Genomic DNA, 22,597 nt, shown 5'->3' with positions numbered 1-22,597 from the left:
TAAAAAAGCATACAGGATCCTGAGCTTTATAAATAGAGGCACAGAGTACAAAAGCAAGGAAGTCATAATGAACCTTTTTAAAACACTGGTTCGGCCACAACTGGATTATTGTGTCCAATTCTGGACACGGCACTTTAGGAAAGATGTGAAAGCCTTAGGGAGGGTGCAGAAGAGATTTACTAGAATGAATCCAGGGATGAGGGACTTTAGTTACGTGGATAGACTGGAGAAGCTAGAGTTGTTCTCCTGGGAACAGAGACGGTTGAGAGGAGATTTGATAGAGATATTCAAAATCACGAAGGGTCTAGACAGAGTAGATAGAGAGAAACTATTCCCATTGGCGGAAGGGTCAAGAACCAGAGGACATAGATTGGCAAAAGAACCAAAAGTGACATGAGGAAAAACTTTTTTACACAGCGAGTGGCTAGGATCTGGAATTCACTGCCAGAGGGGGTGGTGGAGGCAGATTCAATCATGGCCTTCATAAGGGAACTGGATAAGTACTTGAAAGGAAAGAAATATCAGGGCTATGGGGATAAGGCGGTGGAGTGGGACTAGCTGGATTGCTCTTGCATAGAGCCGGCACGTAATTGATGGGCTGAATGGCTTCATTCCATGCTGTAATCTTTCTATGATTCTACGATAATACCGATCCCCGGGGGTCCCCACTGCATACTTCTCTCGAGTCAGAAAAATGTCTGTTCACCACTACTCTCTGCCTCCTATCCCGTAGCCAATTACATATCCAAGTTATCACTGTCCCTTTAATCCCATGTGCTTCTATTTTCTGAATAAGTCTGTTATGTGATACTTTATCAAATGCCTTTTGAAAGTCCATATATTTAATATCTACTGCACTACCTTCATCAACCCTCTCTGATACATCATCAAAGAACTCAATCAGGTTAGTCAGACATGATTTGTCTTTAACAAATCCGTGCTGGCTGTCCCTTATTAACACATGCTTTTCCTAGTAAGAATTAATTTTGTCCTTGACACTGGTCTCTAGTAGTTTTCCCACCACTGATGTTAGACTGATTGGCCTGTAGTTATCAGGTTCAGCCCTCTCCCCCTTTTTGAACAGGGGTGTAACATATGCAATCCTCCAGTCTTCTGGCACCACTCCCATATCCAAGGAGGATTGAAAGATTGTGGTCAGAGCTTCTGCTAACTCCACTCTTGCTTCCCTCAGCAACCTAGGATGCATCCCACCTGGACCGGGTGACTTGTTAACTTTGAGTGATGCCAATCTATTTAGCACCTCCTTTCTATCTATTTTTATCCTATCCAATATTAACTTCATCCTCTTCTTTTGTGAAGTCACATGCAAAGTACTCATTCAGTGCCTCAGTCTTGCCCTCTGCTTCCACAAGATGATTTCCTTCTTTGTCCCTAATCGGTCCCACCATTCCTTTGACTATCCTTTTACTTTTTATATGTTTATAAAAGATTTTTGGGTTCCCTTTTATGTTACCCGTTAATCTTTTCTCATACTCTCTCTTTGCCCTTCTTATATCTTTTTTCAATTTCCCTCTGCACTCTCTGTATTCTGCCTGGTTTTCTACTGTATTCTGTACCTGACATTTGCCATAAACCTCCTTTTTCTGCTTTATTTTAACCTCTATTTCCTTTGTTATCCAGGGAGCTCTAGCTTTGGATGCCCTACCATTCCCCCTTATGGGAATATGCTTGGTTTGTACCCGAACTATCTCCCCCTTGAAGGCCTGCCGTTGCTCATTTACTATTTTCTTGATGTAAAAGATTCTGGGGTAGAATTTCAAGTGGCCCATTTTTGGGCACGCTGGGTGGTGGTGGTGGTGGTTTCGGGGTTGGCGGGCGGCTACAGGGTCCATTCCCTGTGCCTGAATGGCAAGGGCCGAGGCGCCCCCCACCCATATTGGGCCACGGACATCATTTCAATGGAGCCGGTGTGGTGCGAACAGCAAGTTGGATTCAACCAAGATCGGGCCGCTGCTAGTGTCGCAGCAGCTCTCAGGTAAGTGAATGCTGGTGGTAGGGTGGGGAGGGGGGTGGAGGGAGACCGTAAGCCAGGGTGAGGGGGGTGGGGAAACAGAGGTCAGGAAAGGACATCGGAGGCCCGGGTCGGGAGTCAGATTGGCAGCCAGGTGGTGGGAAAAGGCTTTCTTTAAATGTGGTGTTGGGAGGAACACTCCTGCTCCTCCGCGCTCCACATTCAGGTAAGTAAATTTCAAAAACTTGCCTTTTTGGTAGCAGGCGGCCCCAAGGTTCATTTTTACTGAGCCAGTACTAGCTGCCTCAAAGCAAACCAATTTAGCAAAGGGCATAACGCCTAATGACAATTTTTTTTCCTTTCCCTATATGGCAGGCGCGCACTTCCTGCCAAAAATGCGCACGCATTTCCTGCCCACCATATTGGGGCTTAGTAGGCTGGATAGAGCCCGAAAAATAGGCGCTACTTGGACAAATTTATAGGCGATTGTGCTGTGTTAAATCTGTCAATTTTCAGGCATATTAATATCACACAAAGCCCCCTTAAAACCTAGACTCATGACAGTAAGCCACCACAAAAGTTACCAGCAATCAGAATATGTCCCTTGTTGTGGTTCTCTACCTCACACTTTGATAATTCACCACATTTCATCAGTCAATTTGGAGTTGATAAATTACATGCAGACTTGTTTTATTCTTTTATAGCTTGAAGGGCATAATTTGTAAATGCATTTCTTATGCTGTGCCATTTTAAACAGAACCTCCAGACAGTTATTTCTGTATCTTAGCACAGATCATCTTCTACATATGTTTAACATTTTAGATCTCTATCAAAAAGACTGATTTGATTATTGTTGACTGAATCAAAATTGTGAAAATGTGCAAACTATTTTGTCGATAAAATAATTCACCTGAGCCCTTTCAAGTTATGGATATATCCTAAAGGTTCAAATAATTTATAATTATAGCCATGTGTCTTACCTGACTGTCTGCTCACGAAACATGCACCAAATGTGAAGGCTAGAGTTTCATGTAACCTAGATTGACATTATTGAAATTGAAGGATGTTTTTGGTGATTATGTTAATAATATGTTACTTTAAGCAAGAAAATACAAATTTGCTTTTTAGCTGCTGGCAATGGTTTCTACCCAGTATTTCATTACTAGCAGCAGTAATTTGATTCTATGTGCTGCCGCTGTGTGGTCAGCAATAGAGTAACATTCATATTATTAAGGGACATGCATGGCTTTTCAAATTTTGCATACACAGATTTGAGTTAAAGGAGAGATAGGGGAAAATTGAGAAATAATATATTGGCCCTGAAAATGGGCAGGTTGCAATCCCAGCAGTAATGCAGGGACTCCCAGTGTCCTCTAGCTCTGACTTCACCAGAGTTTGTGGGGTCAGTGGGAGGGCACTTTCATGGGGCTAGTGGGCTCTCGCATCACTACAAGCACACCTTAGGCACTGCCTGCCCCATGCTGCTGGAAACTCCAGCATTTGCCCACCATTGCCCGGATGGATGCCCAGATACCACCCCCACCCCCTCCATCCACCCCACCACCACCAAGATCCCATACATTACATTGCTCTGTTCCCTGTGTAAGGGGAAAATCCATAAAATAGACAAATCCATAACATTTTATTAAAAATAGATTTACCTAATCTTGAGGAGGCCAGGCCACTTCCTGGCCTGGGCCATCCTGGTGGGGTCTGCTTGCACCCTTCTGGAGGCCAGAATACCTTATCTCACTGTGTTACTAATAGATGTGGGAACTCACAGTGTAGGGAGTCACTGGCCCTGCCCAAACTCTGCATTAGTGACCCTATAAGGTGCAGGTGGAGGCTCCATTCTTTACAAGACTGAGCGGGAATTCCCAACTACGGTGGGACCCAGCCCATCCCGGTCCCTGTCTCTGTCGGAACTGTTCCACAATTCTACATCTGGATTCACAGCAGAGCAGGTGGAACAGCCAAAGGAATTCAACCCCATTTTTCTTTTCCGTTGTGAAGATATATGCTGGACATTATGTGTTGCAATGAGTGACCTACAAAGCAGTTTATAGAATTTGAGGTATTCAGTTACTATAATCAGGAAAGGTATTTCACTTAAAATATTCAAATACATATTTTGACTTGATGTCGCTCAAGGATTGGATTCCAATGTGTCTAGTATCTGTGTAAATCTTGTGGAACTTTGAAGCTGGATAAATGACCACATTTTCAAAATACTCATGACCCAAAATCTTATATATTTGAGAATGGGATGAGAATTTTTTCATCAAAACAGAAACAATCACTCTGCCTGAGTTTGGAAAGTGCCCAGAAGGTCTAATAGACCCCCTGAGCACTTTTTAAAGTATGGCTTGACATCACACTGGAGTCATACTTCCTGCGGTGTCAAGCCCAAGTGTCGTGAGATAGTTTCCCTGAAGGGATCTCTCATTGCTGTGCTTTGGAGTTAGATAAATACGTAACTCCAGACTGAAAGCATTTTTATATCATTGTGAAGTGGACGCTGCACAACTTTTGCTACAAATCTAATGTGCATATGAACATTGGTAAATACCAATATAAATCTGATTTTTTTTACACCAGTGAACATGTTGTTGACTTATCAGTGGCGTTAAGTTAGCCACGGGCTAAATTTTCTGCCTATTGATGATAAATTGATCAAAAATCTAGCCCATATGTCTATCTGCATGCCTGAGTAGGCCCTTTTAATACGCAAATAGGGGTCCCATGATGTACATAGGACCCCGATTGCCATTTTAGGACTCAACTGTGTGGAGCAGATTCTGTACACATTCCACACATTATCAGCTGGTGGGCCAGCCGAAGAGGAGCCCAGAAAGTAAATTTAAAATTTATTTTTGTGGGGCCGGGAAGAGCAGGAATGCTACTCCCGGCTCCAAAAAAACAACCTGAGCCTAGGCTGCACCGGGTCCAATCTTTGAGAACGGACCCCTTCCTCCAGATCTACCTTTTTCTGGACCAGAAGCTAGTTGGAGCGCCCGATATTGCAGCGGTCCCGGAGCAGGCGGGCTTCTCTGGAGCACTCATTTTCCATCCACAGCCTGCCAGCTGTATGTTAATGTCGCAGCCCTCAAAGTGGACCAGGCCTCCTGTCAGGACTATTAAGCAGCCAGCTGGCATGCTCCACCGTCTGGCCACCCGAATACCCGAGTGTTCAATGTACTAATGGGTTAATTGCAGCCTTGCTTACTTATTTGCTTTATTCTGAAAGTAACCCTTAATGATCTAAACAAGCAAAAATTGGCTTGTTTCCCTTTCATTCCTAGCCTTTGGAATGGTGTGAATTCTCAAAGCAGCATTTGACCGAGTGTGGCACCAAGGAGCCCTAGTAAAATTGAAGTCAATGGGAATCAGGGGGAAAACTCTCCAGTGGCTGGAGTCATACCTGGCACAAAGGAAGATGGTAGTGGTTGTTGGAGGCCAGTCATCTCAGCCCCAGGGCATTGCTGCAGGAGTTCCTCAGGGCAGTGTCCTTGGCCCAACCATCTTCAGCTGCTTCATCAATGACCTTCCCTCCATCATAAGGTCAGAAATGGGGATGTTCGCTGATGACTGCACAGTGTTCAGTTCCATTCGCAACCCCTCAGATAATGAAGCAGTCCGAGCCTGCATGCAGCAAGACCTGGACAACATCCAGGCTTGGGCTCATAAGCGGCAAGTAACATTCGCGCCAGATAAGTGCCAGGCAATGACCATCTCCAACAAGAGAGAGTCTAACCACCTCCCCTTGACATTCAACGGCATTACCATCGCCGAATCCCCCACCATCAACATCCTGGGGGTCACCATTGACCAGAAACTTAACTGGACCAGCCATATAAATACTGTGGCTACGAGAGCAGGTCAGAGGCTGGGTATTCTGCGGCGAGTGACTCGCCTCCTGACTCCCCAAAGCCTTTCCACCATCTACAAGGCACAAGTCAGGAGTGTGATGGAATACTCTCCACTTGCCTGGATGAGTGCAGCTCCAACAACACTCAAGAAGCTCGACACCATCCAAGATAAAGCAGCCTGCTTGATTGGCACCCCATCCACCACCCTAAACATTCACTCCCTTCACCACCGGCACACTGTGGCTGCAGTGTGCACCATCCACAGGATGCACTGCAGCAACTCGCCAAGGCTTCTTCGACAGCACCTCCCAAACCCGCGACCTCTACCACCTAGAAGGACAAGGGCGGCAGGCACATGGGAACAACACCACCTGCACGTTCCCCTCCAAGTCACACACCATCCTGACTTGGAAATATATCGCCGTTCCTTCATTGTCGCTGGGTCAAAATCCTGGAACTCCCTTCCTAACAGCATTGTGGGAGAACCGTCACCACACGGACTGCAGCGGTTCAAGAAGGCGGCTCACCACCACCTTCTCGAGGGCAATTAGGGATGGGCAATAAATGCCGGCCTTGCCAGCGACGCCCACATCCCGTGAACGAATAAAAAAAAAACCAAATAGAATTGAGTAACATATTGGTGTTTTCTCCTGACATTACAAACTTTGAATTCAAATCTTTTTCATTAACAAAGATTAGAAAATATGCCCGTTAGTTTTCTTCCTGCTCAAATAATGAAGCAGTCCGAGCCTGCATGCAGCAAGACCTGGACAACATCCAGGCTTGGGCTCATAAGTGGCAAGTAACATTCGCACCAGACAAGTGCCAGGCAATGACCATCTCCAACAAGAGGGAGTCTAACCACCTCCCCTTGACATTCAACGGCATTACCATCGCCGAATCCCCCACCATCAACATCCTGGGGGTTACCATTGACCAGAAACTTAACTGGACCAGCCATATAAATACTGTGGCTACAAGAGCAGGTCAGAAGCTGGGTATTCTGTGGCAAGTGACTCACCTCCTGACTCCCCAAAGCCTTTCCACCATCTACAAGGCACAAGTCAGGAGTGTGATGGAATATTCTCCACTTGCCTGGATGAGTGCAGCTCCAACAACACTCAAGAAGCTCAACACCATCCAGGACAAAGCAGCCCACTTGATTGGCACCCCATCCACCACCCTAAATATTCACTCCCTTCACCATCGGCGCACAGTGGCTGCAGTGTGTACCATCCACAGGATGCACCGCAGCAACTCGCCAAGGCTTCTTCGACAGCACCTCCCAAACCCGCGACCTCTACCACCTAAAAGGACAAGAGCAGCAGGCACATGGGAACAACACCACCTGCACATTCCCCTCCAAGTCACACACCATCCCGACTTGGAAATATATTGCCATTCCTTCATCATCGCTGGGTCAAAACCCTGGAACTCCCTTCCTAACAGCACTGTGGGAGAACCTTCACCACACGGACTGCTCACCACCACCTTCTCAAGGGCAATTAGGGATGGGCAATAAATGCTGACCTCGCCAGCGACGCCCACATCCCATGATCGGAAAAAAAAGCTCCTTTTATTGGACTTGTCGTTCATCATCAATATAATACAAATGTTGAATGTTAACATCTGATTGCTGCCAGTATAGCAATGAAAACCGTGTGTTTTGAGGGGGTATGTTTTTCCTGAATATTTTGTAATTTGTACTTACACATTCCTCATGTATGCAGGGAGAAAAGGGCATTGCGGGTCCCCAGGGATTAAATGGATTGCCAGGATTAAAGGTAAACAATAAATTATTTAATTTTCTAAATATATAGACAGTGGAGGTTCTCCTGATCATCTGTTGTAACTTCAGTGGGAGATCCACAGAAACCCCAGAGAAACAGAGCAATTGCTGTTTACATTATTTCTCTGGGATTTCCTTGGATTTTCCACCAAAGTTACCCCAGATGATTGGGGGAGCCCCCATGGAATTTAACCCCAATATGTCATTAATCTTGAGCTGAAGTCCTTACCTTTCAGTAAAAGAAAGTCCAGGACGTGATAACATGTAAACAGTCATTCCACAGTGTCCAAGAGGATGAAAAAACTTGAATTTATGTAGCACCTCACCACGTCCTCAGGATGTCCCAAAGCACTTCGCAGCCAATGAACTACTTTTGAAATGCTGTCACTTTGTAGGCAAACATTGCAGCCAATTTGCACACACTGCCTTCAACAATGGAGTACTCTCTCACTACTGCAATAAAGTGTCAGTTTAGATTATGTGCTCAAGTCCTGGAATGGGTTTGAATCCACAATCTTCTGGATTAGAGATGAGAGTGCTACCACTGAAGCAAGCTGATACTTTACCAAATACCTTCTTGTTACAATAAAATATTTGATATGGAAACCACAAGGCAAAGCTTCCCAAAAAACAAACTTCCCAGTGCAGCTGTTTTATACATACAGTTTAATTTCTATGGCAGTGAGTTTTAAGTACAAAAAGGAATTGTTTTATATCTCTGAAGCATATTAGAACTCATAAGATATCAAATTAAAGAATTACCCTTCAAATACATTTACAATAAAATATATATATTAATATTTATAATCAAGTTCAAAGCTTTTTAGAATTCGTTCAGTTGTCCTTTAGTTCATTGGCAATAAATAAATATTACAGGCAGCTAAAACAGAACATTTAATATGATAGAAATTTTTTAATTGAAGTAACACTTTGTCATTTAAGCATTACTGCTTAATTAGCTCAATTTGGATTTCAATCACTTGTGGTAAGTGTACCCTCAGGGTATTTGAACACAGACATAGCAGCTCAAAATCCCTGGGATATGACTATGGAAAGTTGAAGTTTATCTGAATAGTATGCTTCATGTCATTGGTGTGTGAGGTTGTCTGAACTGAAGGATTAATTATTGTGACATAACTAATTTCATTGGATGATAATCAATAATTGATTACCAGGAGGTGTAGTCACTTTATATATTATATATCAATCCACCTTCAATGAATTTGGTACAATTTCAGATTCAATCAATCTAATCATGGCAAAGAATCCTTTTAGACAGCAAGCTATGTTCCAGTGAATTTATATTGGTAACACACTCCCCAAAAGGGTGGAAAACATTCTGCCCAGGTATTGATATTATTGTACATTATACGGTGACAGTAGGTTCCTGCCCACTTATCATGGTTTGCTGACAAAGCTCTGCACATGATTTAAAAATCCAGCACTGCCAGGCCACTCCTTTTGAGGTCATTCCAGAATCTATTAGAAACCTCTTCCAGCCACGCACAGAACTTAACCCAAGAGCTGCCAAGAAGCAAATCAATTTTAATTCCCCAGGCTTGTTGGACACCAGGCAGAGCAGGGGTTAAAATGGTCCATTTCCTGCTCCATTCCCGTCCCGCGTCAATTTCGAACTTGCTTTTTTTTTGGGCGGCTAAGGCCATTTTATGTGGTATTTTAACTGTCGGGAAACGGGCAGCCTGCCCATTTTCACTGCGCAATTTCTGGCTGGCCGCCTGAGGCCTATTTAAAGAGGGAATGCACCTCTTAAAATAAGGTTGTATTTCCTGATTCCAGATTTGCTTGAAGAAGGACCATTAGGAGAATGAGTTGCAGGGCTGCCCCGAGGTTTTCAAATGCCAGGTTCTTGTGGAGGAGATCAGGGCAAGGAGGGAGGTGGGGCATATTGTAGGGAGCCCCAGACCTGTCCAGACACTGGACCTCTGCTTCAGCAGCCCTGTTTTGTGCTCACTAATCAGCCTAGTGGTCCCATGGTTTTGATTATACTTGTGTTGATCGGAGACCAGCTGGAGGTTAATTGAGTGGTAGCCTTTTTTATTCACGAATGGTACTGGCTGCTATTCTGGTGCCCTTATGGCAACATGTGTACAGTCAACAATGCCCTGGACATGAGGGAAGCCAGCCACTGCTGCAAATCCCTGAACTCCCTCCCTGTTGAGTGTTGACGACAATGGGGAAGGTGATGTACTAGTTAGCCCTAGCGAATAGAGCATTGGTGACCTGCTTAATACAGCTGTGCACTGCAGCCTGGGAAATGCGGGAGATGTCCCCTGCAGCAGACTGGAAGGAGCCAGTTGCAAAGAAGTTAAGGGCTATGGTGACTTTGACAGACATTGGCAAAGCATAGCCCCTTGGTCAATAGGCAGCAGGACCTCTTTCAGGAGGCTGCAGAGGCCTGCAACAGCCTGCCTGGAAAAGCGAAGCCTCCTGATACATTGCCCCTCGGATAGATCCAAGAAAGTGACTCTTGGTCTATACACCCTGTGTGCTGGGAATGGCCTCCTACGAGCTGCCCCCCTCACCTTCTTTCTTCTAATACTCCCAGCTGTTGCTTGTACTGGTTGCTGAGGCTACTGTTGCTGTTGTATCTCTTCCTCCTCTGTAAATGTAGGGAGCATGATTAAGAAGTTTGCAGATGATACAAAAATTGGCCATGTGATTGATAGTGAGGAAGAAAGCTGTAGACTGCAGGAAGATATCAATGGACTGGTTGGGTGGGAAGAAAAGTGGCAAATGGGATTCAATCCGGAGAAGTGTAAGGTAATGCACTTGAGGAGGGCAAACAAGGCAAGGGAATATACTATAAATAGGAGGATACTGAGAAGTGTAGAGGAACAGAGGGAACTTGGAGTGTATGTCCACAGATCTCTGAAGGTAGCAGGACATGTAGATAAGGTGGTTAAGAAGGCATACGGGATACTTTCCTTTATTGGCTGAGGCATAGAATATAAGAGCAGGGAGGTTATGCTAGAACTGTATAAAACACTAGTTAGGCCACAGCTAATTGCACTAGAGAGAGTACAGAGGAAATTTATGAGGATGTTGCCAGGACTGGAAAATTTTAGCTATGAGGAAAGATTGGATAGGCTGGGGTTGTTTTCTTTGGAACAGAGGAGGCTGAAGGGAGATTTAATTGAGGTGTATAAAATAATGAGGGGCCTAGATGGAGTGGATAGGAAGGACCTATTTCTCTTAGCAGAGAGGTCAATAACCAGGGAGCATAGGTTTAAAGTGATTGGTAGAAGGATTAGAGGGGAGCTGAGGAGAATTTTTTTCACTCAGAGGGTTGTGGGGGTCTGGAACTCACTGCCTGAAAGGGTGGTAGAGGCAGAAACCCTCATCGTACTTAAAAAGTACTTGGATATGCACTTGAAGTGCCGTAACCTACAGGGTTACGGACCAAGAGCTGGAAGGTGGGATTAGGCTCGATATATCTTTTACGGCCGGCACAGACAAGATGGGCCGAATGGCCTCCTCTGCCGTAAATTTCCATGGTTCTAAGTTCCTCCATCCAAATTAATATCCAGAATAATAACTCCCATGATAAAAAGATAGAGCTTACTGAGGGTAAGTAAAGCAATATGCTAATCAGGGGCCTATCACCTGTTTTAGGATCCCCGCTCCCAAATTTGGCTGAAACTGGGCGGACTATGTGCTGTGCATGCTCCGCTCAGTTTTTCAATGTTTATTGTGGCCTAACCAGCAGTCCTTATACAGACTGCTGGCGGCCGCCAACCTAAATATGGGAGCCAGGAGTGAAGCCTTTGGTCACTCCTCCTAACCTCTCCTTCCTGGCTTAGCATTCATTATCTTTATGCCTATTTGTAAAGTGCCTTAGGATATTCTTTATATTAAATGCAAGTTTTTGTTGTTGTTGTGGGGTGAAAGAACTTTTTGGCAGTAATGAGCAAATCAAGCTTCTTGGAGCTTGCGTCAGTAATATAGAAGATACAGGAGTTCCATCTGAGCTCAGAGGAAACAATTAAGCCAAGAATATTGATACATGAACAAAAATTAAAGTGGGACTATTAAAGCTAGAACTTTTAATTAGAAATGTGAGAAACATGAAGGAAGTGAGTTTTTCAAGAATTGAAGGAAGCAAAATTTGTCTTGCCCATTGGAGGACACGGAGGAGATCAAGGTGTAATGATTCAGCTGTTGCACTGTAAGAAGATTGGAGGTTTAGTGCATCATAGGCATACAAACTTAAAGTTGATGAATATAGAGTGGAATATCTCCAAAGAATGGATAGAGTTAAATTGGGAGTGGAGGTGATCATTGATATGGAGAATGAACAGAATAGGAGCGACGTAATAGCCCTGGGAAACCCGTGAGTTAATGGAAAAAGAGTTAGAGGATGAGTCATTGACTATCGAAAAGACACAGTAATTTGAGAGGATGTTGGCTAGCTAGTTGCATTAGGCAGCTTTAATAGTGGATTTGCAGAGATAGCATTGGCTCATGATGCTTCAGACAGATCACAATGTCAGGTGTTATAGGCAGAATTTTTATGAGAGACTCTAAAACAATAGGCATCATTCAACCATGGTTCAGTATCAGATTTAATTGAACGGGAAGAATGGAGTATGAAGCTGCACATACCACCTAGTCAACATAGCCTCAGTTATGTCATTAACATAGAAATGATCAGAAAAGTAAAAGCAAGAGTTGGATCAGAATTCTTCTCACTTCCTATTCCACAATAAGTCCACTTCATCTCTCATCTCTGTCATTCCTGACCTCCACTGGCTCCCCAACTCCTAAGGCATTGATTTCAAAATGTTTGTCCTTGTCTATTAATCTCTTTATGGCCTTGCTGCACCCTGTGTCTGCAACCTTCTCCAGAACAATGACCCAGCTTGCACTCTCCACCCCTCCAAACATAGCCCCCCACTCCACCAAAGGTGGCAGAACCTTCGGTCATCACATCCCAGCATTCTGGAGATCCCTTCCCAAACTGCTTGCCACATCCCTCTCCATTTTCAAAAGCCTCCTCAAAACCTACCTCTTCAATCACACTTTTGGTCACTTCCCTTAATTCTTGCCCCAAGCTTCTGCTCGATACCCCATCCTTACTTGCAAAGCACCCGGGGATGTTTTGCTATGTTAAAGGTGCTGTAGAAGTGAAACTGGTTGTTGCTATAGGGAAAAGCAGCAAATAATTCTTAAAGACCAAAGTTGCCAAATAAATTAATTTAGCGCATTAAAACTATTTTGGACAACAAATATAAGAACTGTTTTAGTTTCAATTTTCTACAACACTTAAAGATGAATCAAGGGAGGCTAGCATTCTGGATCTGAAAGGGATAAAGCTTAGTACATGATTTGATTATCATTGTACAACATGTACTTAATTATATCATAAAACATAACATTGTATTCAATTATGGTTGCATTTAATTTCTAATCAGCAGTCAGCAGATTTGAACAAAGATGTCATGGAATTTATTTTAGGGTGAACTTGGGGAGAAAGGTGAAAAGGGTCATACAGGACTGACTGTAAGTAATAATTTTGTTGGGTTACATTCATTTCTAGAGTTAAGATTTAATACTACATAGAAAGAAAAAGCACACATTATCAGAAAAAAATCTAAAATCCTACCTATATATCTGTTTCTTTCTGAAACAATGTGGCATCATCACCCTTTAGCTGTGCTTTCTTTCCCCAACCCATCTTCCTCCTGCTCAGAGCCCACTTTTGTATTCTGCCCAGTAAAGTCCTCTAAGACATCTTTAAGTTATTAATGGTGCAAGACTTCCTCTGTACGCTTGATAGCATTAACTAGTAGATGACTTGATTATGAAGACATTTATGATTTTACTATAGCTAGCATACAGAGAAAAATGCCCTCCATATTAAAAAAATAGCTTGTATATTGTATTTGCACATAGCAGCCTGAAATTTAATGGTTTCACAATTTGATAAAGACTGCCCATTAAGTAAGGGAGGAAGAAAGAACTTGCATTTATATAGCACCCTTCACGATCTCAGGACGTCCCAAAGCGATTTAAAGCCAATGAAGTACTTTTGAAGTATAGTCACTGTTGTAATATAGGTAACGCAGCAGCCAATTTGCACACAGGGAGGTCCCACAAACAGCAATGAGATATTGACCAGATAATTTGTTTTCCTTAGTGGTGTTGGTAGAGGGATAAATATTGACCAGCACACTATGGAGAACTGCTCTGTTCTTCTTTGAATAGTGCCATCAGATCTTTTACATCCACCATAGAGGGCAGACGGGTGTAACCTTTCATCTGAAAGGCGGTATCTCCAACTCCCTCGTTACTACACCAAAGTGTCAGCCTAGGTTATGTGCTCAAGTCTCTGGAGTGGGACTCGAGCTCACATCCTTCTGACTCTGAGGCAGAGTGCTACCACTGAGCCAAGGCTGACATTAGTCTAAACTGTAGTAAGTACAGGTAATTCAAGTGTTGCCTACATGTTGAAACAGATATATTGAATAGGACCTCCTTGAAATTTCAGGAAAGAAAATTTTGAGCAAATATTATTTTCTGCAACAATATTCTTCAAGAGGTTAATCCTGAAGTGCAGCACAGAAAAGAGCCAATAAAGCCGCCCCCGCATAGCATGCCAGACCTGTTCAGGTGCTCCATACAACTGTGTAAGAAAGAGCTGGTCTTGCATGATAATGCAAGGTAAGCTCATTTACATAATTTATTGACACTCCAAGCACTTCTCTCTTTAGGCACAGGTAGCACATTATCAGGTGCCAGCAAGCAGTGAAAAGTTACTGATTGCCTGTTGTGTGCTGGGCACATTCCTGGATTGAGGTAAGGGGAAGGGCCACCAAGTAGAGAGAGGGGGGTACTGTTTATACATGGGGGCACCAGTGCCGGGAGTTTAGAGGCCACCTTGCCCATGCTTGAGCTGAAGGATTGACCTTAAAGGAACTGATTTTCTCATGTATTGTTTAATGAATACTTCCTCTATATTATCTACTTGTATGAAGGGTGAAAAAGGTGAACAAGGAACAACAGAGATAATAGACTACGATGGAAAAATTCAAGAGGCCCTACAGGTAGTGTTTTCACTGTAAACATGAATTATAATTTCTAGGATTGGAAGGAACATGATGCAAAGATTATAACAAAACATTGTACTGTATATGCCAAACTAAAACAAGGATTGAAGACTTACTGTATATGCAAAAAGCACATGTTTTGGCTGACTCCCAAAGATTTTATCAATATCTAGATGTGCAATGGTGACATCATTTATTATTCCAACCTCCATGCAGTTTTATCTAACATGTCTGCCTCTGTGAGCTCCAGTGCTAAAGTGCTACTTTGAAATCTGAGTTTGCGTTTTTTTTAATAGATGTACATTTTACTTCATTTTTTTTATCCAATTGCTCCTTAGATTTGATTCACTATCCAAACATCCCAACTAAAACACAAAACTCTATATTGCAATTCAGTTCATATTACTTTCTCATGTCTTCTTCTAAAATTATATCTGTTCTAGTATAAGTACATATGCCATAAATATGGAACTCTGTATCAAGTGATTAAGGCAGTGTAGTGGCATAAGTTACAATACTAAAAAATCTCAAGCATTTCCAAGAACATTTTTAAAATTGCAGTGTTTATTCATATAGTACTTCCCCTCATTTCTTGCATTTTATTCTGTGTCATCCCCTTTCTTCTCCCTGTGTATCTGAGAATTTTGACAAGAACAAACTCCAGATGTACCTATGGGTATTCCACTCACAGAAAAAAATTGCTGCCCACCTATTTTGATACAGAATAAGCTTATTTTATCTTCAAAAATGTTAATAACTAGCTGGCCTAAGAGAAGTAATTGTGTTTAAAGGACATCATATGGGGGTAATTTTCCAACTTTGCATTTCTAGCCCACCAGCAGCACATATTTGAAATCCAGGCACGAATTTAATTTAAACTAATGGTTGGAAAATCATTCATTGTACCTGCCAAATCTCAGATATCTGCTACTGGTGAGTGAGATTCCCCCAGAAAACACAAAGTTGGAAAAATACCCTTGTGCTGCATGACAGGACATTTTCTAATGATCTAATCATTTTAAATTGATGAGGAAGTACTTTGATATTGAAGTACTTACCCTTTCCTTTAAATAAATACTTGAGTGCGCATGTTATATTTATATATTTTATTAAAAAATATATGTAGGTCTCACGCTTCCTGCCCACAAACCTTACTTCCTGTTGTCATGATTTTGGTTGCACTTTTCTGTCAGCATTTCCAAAGAAGTAGAGCCAAATAGAAAGAGAATCAGATAGACGGGGTCTTTCCTCAACCTAATTTAAGTTTTTAAAAAAATAAATGCATTGAATTTTGAAAGCAAACAAATCTTCTGATTATCACTTGCCACTTATCACTTTTCAGAAAATATAAACATATTAATTACTGACACCATGAGAGGCAGAGAGGCTGAGAGACAGAAGCTAAACAGAGAGACAAACACAGAGATACACTCTCAAGAACCAATGAAAACCACCAAATTTAATGTTTTCAGAGATCTCTTATAAAGTTTCAATCCAGTGTTGCCCACCCTGACCCCCCGAGCTGTCAGTTGCATGCCCTCCCCTCACTGCTGACAGAAACCAGGAATCCACTAGCGAACCAAACCTTACAGTCCAACCCCTTCTGCCAAACCTCAATTTCCCCTCGAATGTTCTGTCTAAGTCCAGGACAGTCCCCCAATGCTACCAAACCCCAAGACCATTCCCTAGTAGTATCAAAGCCTAAGATTACCTGCCAGAGCTACCAAAGCCAAGGAACTTCCCCCATGCTAAGAAAGCCCAGGACCATCCCCAGTATTACCAAAACACAGAACCATCCCTAATGCAGTTAAACCCCATTTTCCCTACCCTCTATTGCTGTCATATGTCTAACTCCACTAATACATCTTGCATAGCATTTTGCTCCATATCCTCAGCTTTAAAACTGGTAAGGATTAAAACTTAAATACATAGGTGAAGGAAAATATATATAATATAAAGGCCACTCAATTACAGTTTTCACAGAATTATGGACAGTCATGGAATTCACTGCCCCAAAGCACCAGTAAATATCCCAGAATACCATTTAATAAAAATAGAATTTGACTTATTCAGTCACTGTAAATGAGTGGCTTTGACGTTATCCCCTTTTTTTATTCATGGGAAGTGGGTAACATTGTCAAAGCCGCACTAATTATGCATCCCTAGATGTTCTGCAACAATGGTGGTGGGCCTTCTCCTTGAACTGCAATCCTTGTGCTGATGTTGCTCCCATGATGGTGTTAGGTAGGGAATTCCAGGATTTTGACCCAGTGACAACGAATCATAGAATCACAGAAAGGTTACAGCACGGAAGGTGGCCATTTGGCCCATCGAGTCCGCACCGGCTCTGTGCACAAGCAATCCAGCTAGTCCCACTCACCCACCCTATCCCCGTAGCCCTGCGCATTTTTTCGTTTCAAGTATTTATCCAGTTCCCTTTTGAAGGCCATGATTGAATCTGCCTCCACCACTCCCTCGGGCATTGAATTCCAGATCCCAATCACTCACTGTGTAAAAAGGTTTTTCCTCATGTCATCTTTGGTTCTTTTGCCAATCACCTTAAATCTATGCCCTCTGATTCTTGTCCGTTCCACCAACGGGAACAGTTTCTCTCTATCTACTCTGTCTAGCCCCTTCATGATTTTGAATACCTCTATCAAATCTCCTCTCAACCTTCTCTGTTCCATGGAGAACAATCCCAGCTTCTTCAGTCTATCCAGGTAATTTAAGTCCTTCATTCCTGGAATCATTCTAGTAAATCTCCTCTGCACCCTCTCTAAGGCCTTCACATCCTTCCTAAAGTGCAATGTCCAAAACTGGACACAATACTCCAATTGTGGCCGAACCAATGTTTTATAAAGGTTCATTATGACTTCCTTGCTTTTGTACTCTATGCCTCTATTTATAAAGCCCAGAAACCTCTACGCTTTTTTAACCACTTTCTCAACCTACCCTGCCACCTTCAACAACTTGTGCACATATACCCCAGATCTCTCTGTTCCTCTACCCCTTTTAGAATTGTGCCCTCTAGTTTATATTGCCTCTCCTCATTTTTCCTACCGAAATGCATCACCTCGCATTTTTCCGCCTTAAGTTTCACCTGCCATGTGTCTGCCCATGCCACCAGCGTGTCTATATCCTCTTGAAGTCTATCACTATCCTCCTGACTGTTCACTACCCTTCCAAGTTTTGTGTCATATGCAAATTTTGAAATTGTGCCCTGTACACCCAAGTCCAAGTCATTAATATATATCAAGAAAAGCAGTGGTCCCAGCACCAACCCCTGGGGAACACCACTGCACACCTCCCTCCAGTCCAAAAAACAACCATTCACCACTACTCTCTGTTTCTTGTCATTGAGCCAATTCTGTATCCATGTTACTACTGCCCCCTTTATCCCATGGGCTGCAATTGTAATAGCAAGCCTACCCTGTAGAACTTTAACAAATGCTTTTTGAAAATCCATATATACCACATCAACTGCATTGCCCTCATCTACCCTCTCTGTTACCTCATCAAAAAACTCTAACAAGTTGGTTAAACATGATTTGCCTTTAACAAATCCGTGCTGGCTTTTCCTAATCAATTCACACTCGTCCAAGTGACTGTTAATTCTGTCCCGGATTATCATTTCCAAAAGTTTTCCCACCACCGAGGTTAAATTGACTGGCCTATAGTTGTTGGGTTTATCTTTACACCCTTTTTTAAACAAGGGTGTAACATTTTCAATTCTCCAGTCCTCTGGCACCACCCCCATATCTAAGGATGTCCGGAAGATTATGGCCAATACCTCCGCAATTTCCCCCCTTACTTCCCTCAGCATCCTAGGGTACATCCCATCCAGACCAGGTGTCTTATCTATTTTAAGTACAGCTAGCCTTTCTAATTTCTCTTCTTTCTCAATTTTTAGCCCATCCAGTATCTTAACAATATCTTCCTTTACTGGGACTCTGGCAGCATCTTCTTCCTTGGTAAAGACCGATGCAAAGTACTAATTTAGTACCTCAACTATGCCCACTGCCTCCATGAGTAGATCTCCTTTATGGTCCCTAAACGGCCCAACCCCTCCTCTTACTACCCGTTTACTGTTAACATGTCTGTAGAAGACTTTTGGATTCCCTTTTATGTTGTCCAAAAGTCTATTCTCATACTCTCTCTTTGCCCCTCTTATTTCCTTTTTCACTTGCCCTCTGAACTTTCTATATTCTGCCTGATTCTCACTTGTATTATCAACCTGACATCTGTCATATGCCCCTTTTTTGGAGAAATGTGATGTATGTTCAAGTCAGGATGGTGTTTAACTTGGAGGGGAACTTGACGTTGATGGTGTTCCCATGCTGTTGATGCTGTTGTTCTTCTTGGTGGAAGTGCTGCTGAAGTAAGCTTGGTGAGTTTCTGCAGCACTTCCTGTAAATAGTACATACTGCAGTCACAATGCACCAGTGGTGGAGGGGCTTGATATTGAGCCTAGTGGCAGGGACATCAATCAAGCAGACTACTTTTTCCTAGATGATGCCAAGATTCTTGAGCGTTGATGCAGTCATCTATCCAAGTGAGAGGTAAGTATTTCATCACACTCCTGACTGGAGCCCTGTAGATGATAGAAAGGCTTTGAGGGGTTAGGAGGGGAGCCACTTGTCGCAGTGTACCCAGTCTCTGTGTTGCTCTTGTAGCCATGGTGTTAATATTGCTGGTCAAGCTTCTGGTCAGTGGTAAGCCCCGCAATATTAATGGTGGGGCAGTAAGCGATAGTGGTCTCTACCATGCTGTTTTTGGTGTTTAACATGCAAATAGCCCTGTGTATTAGCTTCGCTAGATTGGTGCTTCATTCTAAGGCATGCCTAGTGCTGCTCATGGCACAACCTTCTACAAACCCCATTGAAGGGTTGGTCTCCAGGCTTGATGGTGACAAAGGATTCCCCCTCCCCATTCTCACATTTCTGAGAGGTCCGAGGACTCTTCTTAGTGCCTGAACCATCCCCTGATGCTGCTAAATTCAGGACTCTCTGCCTCCAATGCTGCCAGATCCCAGGAGACTTCCCCACTGCTGCTATACCAAGGTTATCCTTCCCTCTACCACTGTTGCCAAACTCTACAATCCATCCTTCAATAACCAGACTCCAGAAACCTCTTTGTAAATCAAATCTCATATTCCAAATCTCAATGCAGCCAAACCTCAAGCATCATCACTGCAGCACTGTCCCACTGCAGAATCTCTGCCCCTCACCCCCGTGCCATTGCAACCAAAGCCCTTCATCTCCCATAAATGGTGTTAAACCACCTCTCCACTACTGCTAAAAGCCACATACGTATCTCCTGTCCGCTATATGTTGCCTTCCACTTTCCTGTGCGCACTGTTAAGAGATAAAAATTAAATACATAGGTAAAGGAACATATAATAATAATCAGCATTAGGGCTACTCATTTCCAGTTTTCACAGGGAAATGAATAGAATCATGGAATTCTATCTCCAAACACTGGTAAAAATCCCCTAATGCCATGTAATAGAAATGGAATCCGACCTATTCTGTCTCCATAAATTGGTGGCCTTGATAATACATTGTGCATTTCTAAATCAAATCAAAAGTTCTGGAATCGATGTTAAAAACTGGCAATTGATGACCAAATTTGAAAAAGTGTACTGAAGACTAATCCAGAATAATGTGTATCCACTAGTCATCATTTTTTGTGAAATTCAAGTTACTTAATGCTGTTTACATATTTTGTGCATGTGGTTCTAGCAAAAGTTATTTTAAAGGTTTGTATACTCTGATCTTCTATTATGTTAGCAGGATAGGCCCTTTTAAATTTGATTTCACTTTAAATTCTTATAGATTTAATATTTTTAAGTATGTTTTTTTTTGAATATTTGTAACATTTACCATAGAAAATACTGATGTCTACAGGGTCCTCCCGGTCCACCAGGTCCCCCAGGTATCCCAGGATTTCAAGGACCAAAGGTTAGAAACTATTTTTACAGTGCCTCTGAAGTTTAACCATTTTAAGGACTGGACTACTTTTCCTGTTTTGTATCAGGATCAAGTGGTTCCACAGCAGTTGTGGTCAGCCTGTAGTGTGGGTATGAATACGGTGTAATGTCGACATCACCTTGATTATGTGACTTGCCCCAAGCCTCAGAAGAGTACACCCTATGTGACATTTCCATTTCCCACAGTCTACCCTTCTGCCTTTAGCAGGAGTCCTGGAATATTGCTCATTACTGCATTGCTAAATTTGAAGAGACTTTAATGGAAATAGATAAGAAAGGGTACCCACCACCCCTGACCCTTCAAAATGATTGGTTCTACTCTCATAATATTTAATCCCATTCCCTTAACCTTAAGTACAGTCACCGTTGTTTTATACGGTAAATGTGGCGTTTGCACACAGGAATGTCCTAAAAACAGCAATGAGATAAATGACCAGTTAATCTATTTTAAGTCATGTTGGTTACAGGAGAAATGTTGGCTAGAGCATTGGGAGAACTGCCTGCTCTTCTTCAATTAGTGCCACAGGATCTTTTACATTCAGCTGACCAGGGAAACAGGACATCAGTTTAATTCCTCATTTGACAGACAGCACTTCTGACAAAAAAAAGCACTCCCTCAGTCCTACACTGAAGTGTGCACAAACTTCCCAATTGCTCTCTGTGTGTTTCCTGGAATATTCAGTTTGCCTGCAACATCAAATATGCTGAATTAAAATACTTTAAATAACAAAATCTTAAAATAACACCAAAATGGAATAACTAATCTATTTCTAAAAAACAGCAAATCAGCCATTATACTGGCCTACAATTGAAATGGCATTCAAGTCTGTTTGTGGATTTGAAACTGTAATAAAGACTAATTTTGTATTCCATTTAAAGCAACTCATATTGACAGGTCTCAATTTCAAAATTTTCAATACTGAGACATCAGTATTTTCTACTGTAAATGTTATTCAAGAAAAAACGTACTTAAAAATATTCATTCTATGAGAATTTAAAGTTAAATCAAATTTAAAAGGGCCCTTCCTGCTAACATAATTATGCTCATTTTATGAACAGATGCAGAGCTTTAAAATAACTAATCTTTAAGATGCAACCTCACTGTTTTGTCACTCTCTTGTGGTCTATGTGTGCTGCCTCAGGCCTGGAGGACAGAGCCCACAGCATGTGCTCACTAACTTTGCACTTTCACAATTTGAAACCTGTGAGATCATGGAACCACTTGCTTGTGACCCTGTCGTGTACATTTGAGGAGGGAATTTCTACGGGGGAGTCTCCCACTTGTCCAGCAGCACCATTTTTCCAGGGTTTCCACAACTCTTCCAGCAAAGTTACAGCAGACGAGTAGCAGAACCCCTGCAGAAAATTACCTTTTGATGATGTTTAAACAGCAGATTACAAGATATTGGGATTAGGAGTGGGCCATTCCTCAGGCTCTCAATGAAAAGACTGCCAAAACCAGTTCTTCTCACTTTAAAATTTACAATCCTACAAGTCCAGCCCCTTCCTTGACCTGAATTGCTTCTCATCAGAAAGGCCACTGTTAATTGATAGAAGTCACTAGCCACTTTGTTGCCTTCTAAACCAGTATTAATAAAAAACAGGACAACAAAGCACTAGATGAGATGGTTGAGACGATGGACAAATGGGAGCAGTCCACTACCCGCAATTGCAACACATTGAGGGAATTTTCCCACGGCCTGCAGAATACTCTGGAGATTGTGACAACCCAGAGATTGCTGCAGCATTAAGACATCAGGAAGAGCTTCCATGGACACTGTTGGCTTCTAGAGTGGCAGCTACCAGTGTTTCAGTAGATATCTTGAGGGTCAACCTGAACACCACACTTACACAGGGCTTCCAAGAGCTGGTTGGGACTATTGAGTCAACACCGACCAGTGGCACCTCTGA

At 42.5% G+C, this 22,597-nt stretch overlaps 1 protein-coding gene across 1 annotated transcript in view; it reads left to right on the top strand.

Moving 5' to 3' along the window:
• LOC137332206 (collagen alpha-1(XXIII) chain-like) overlaps positions 1-22,597 on the top strand; it is a 236,989-nt gene that overhangs the window by 184,763 nt on the left and 29,629 nt on the right. Inside the window, exons 10-12 of the mRNA XM_067995902.1 lie at positions 7,572-7,625; positions 13,106-13,150; positions 14,626-14,694. Coding sequence (XP_067852003.1) covers positions 7,572-7,625; positions 13,106-13,150; positions 14,626-14,694 — 168 coding nt within the window. The remainder of the gene's footprint in view (positions 1-7,571; positions 7,626-13,105; positions 13,151-14,625; positions 14,695-22,597) is intronic.

This window comes from Heptranchias perlo, chromosome 14, assembly GCF_035084215.1.
Source record: "Heptranchias perlo isolate sHepPer1 chromosome 14, sHepPer1.hap1, whole genome shotgun sequence".
Classification (NCBI taxonomy): domain Eukaryota; kingdom Metazoa; phylum Chordata; class Chondrichthyes; order Hexanchiformes; family Hexanchidae; genus Heptranchias; species Heptranchias perlo.
The sequence above is the reverse complement of the archived record's forward strand: the minus strand, read 5'-3'. Positions and strand labels throughout refer to the sequence as shown.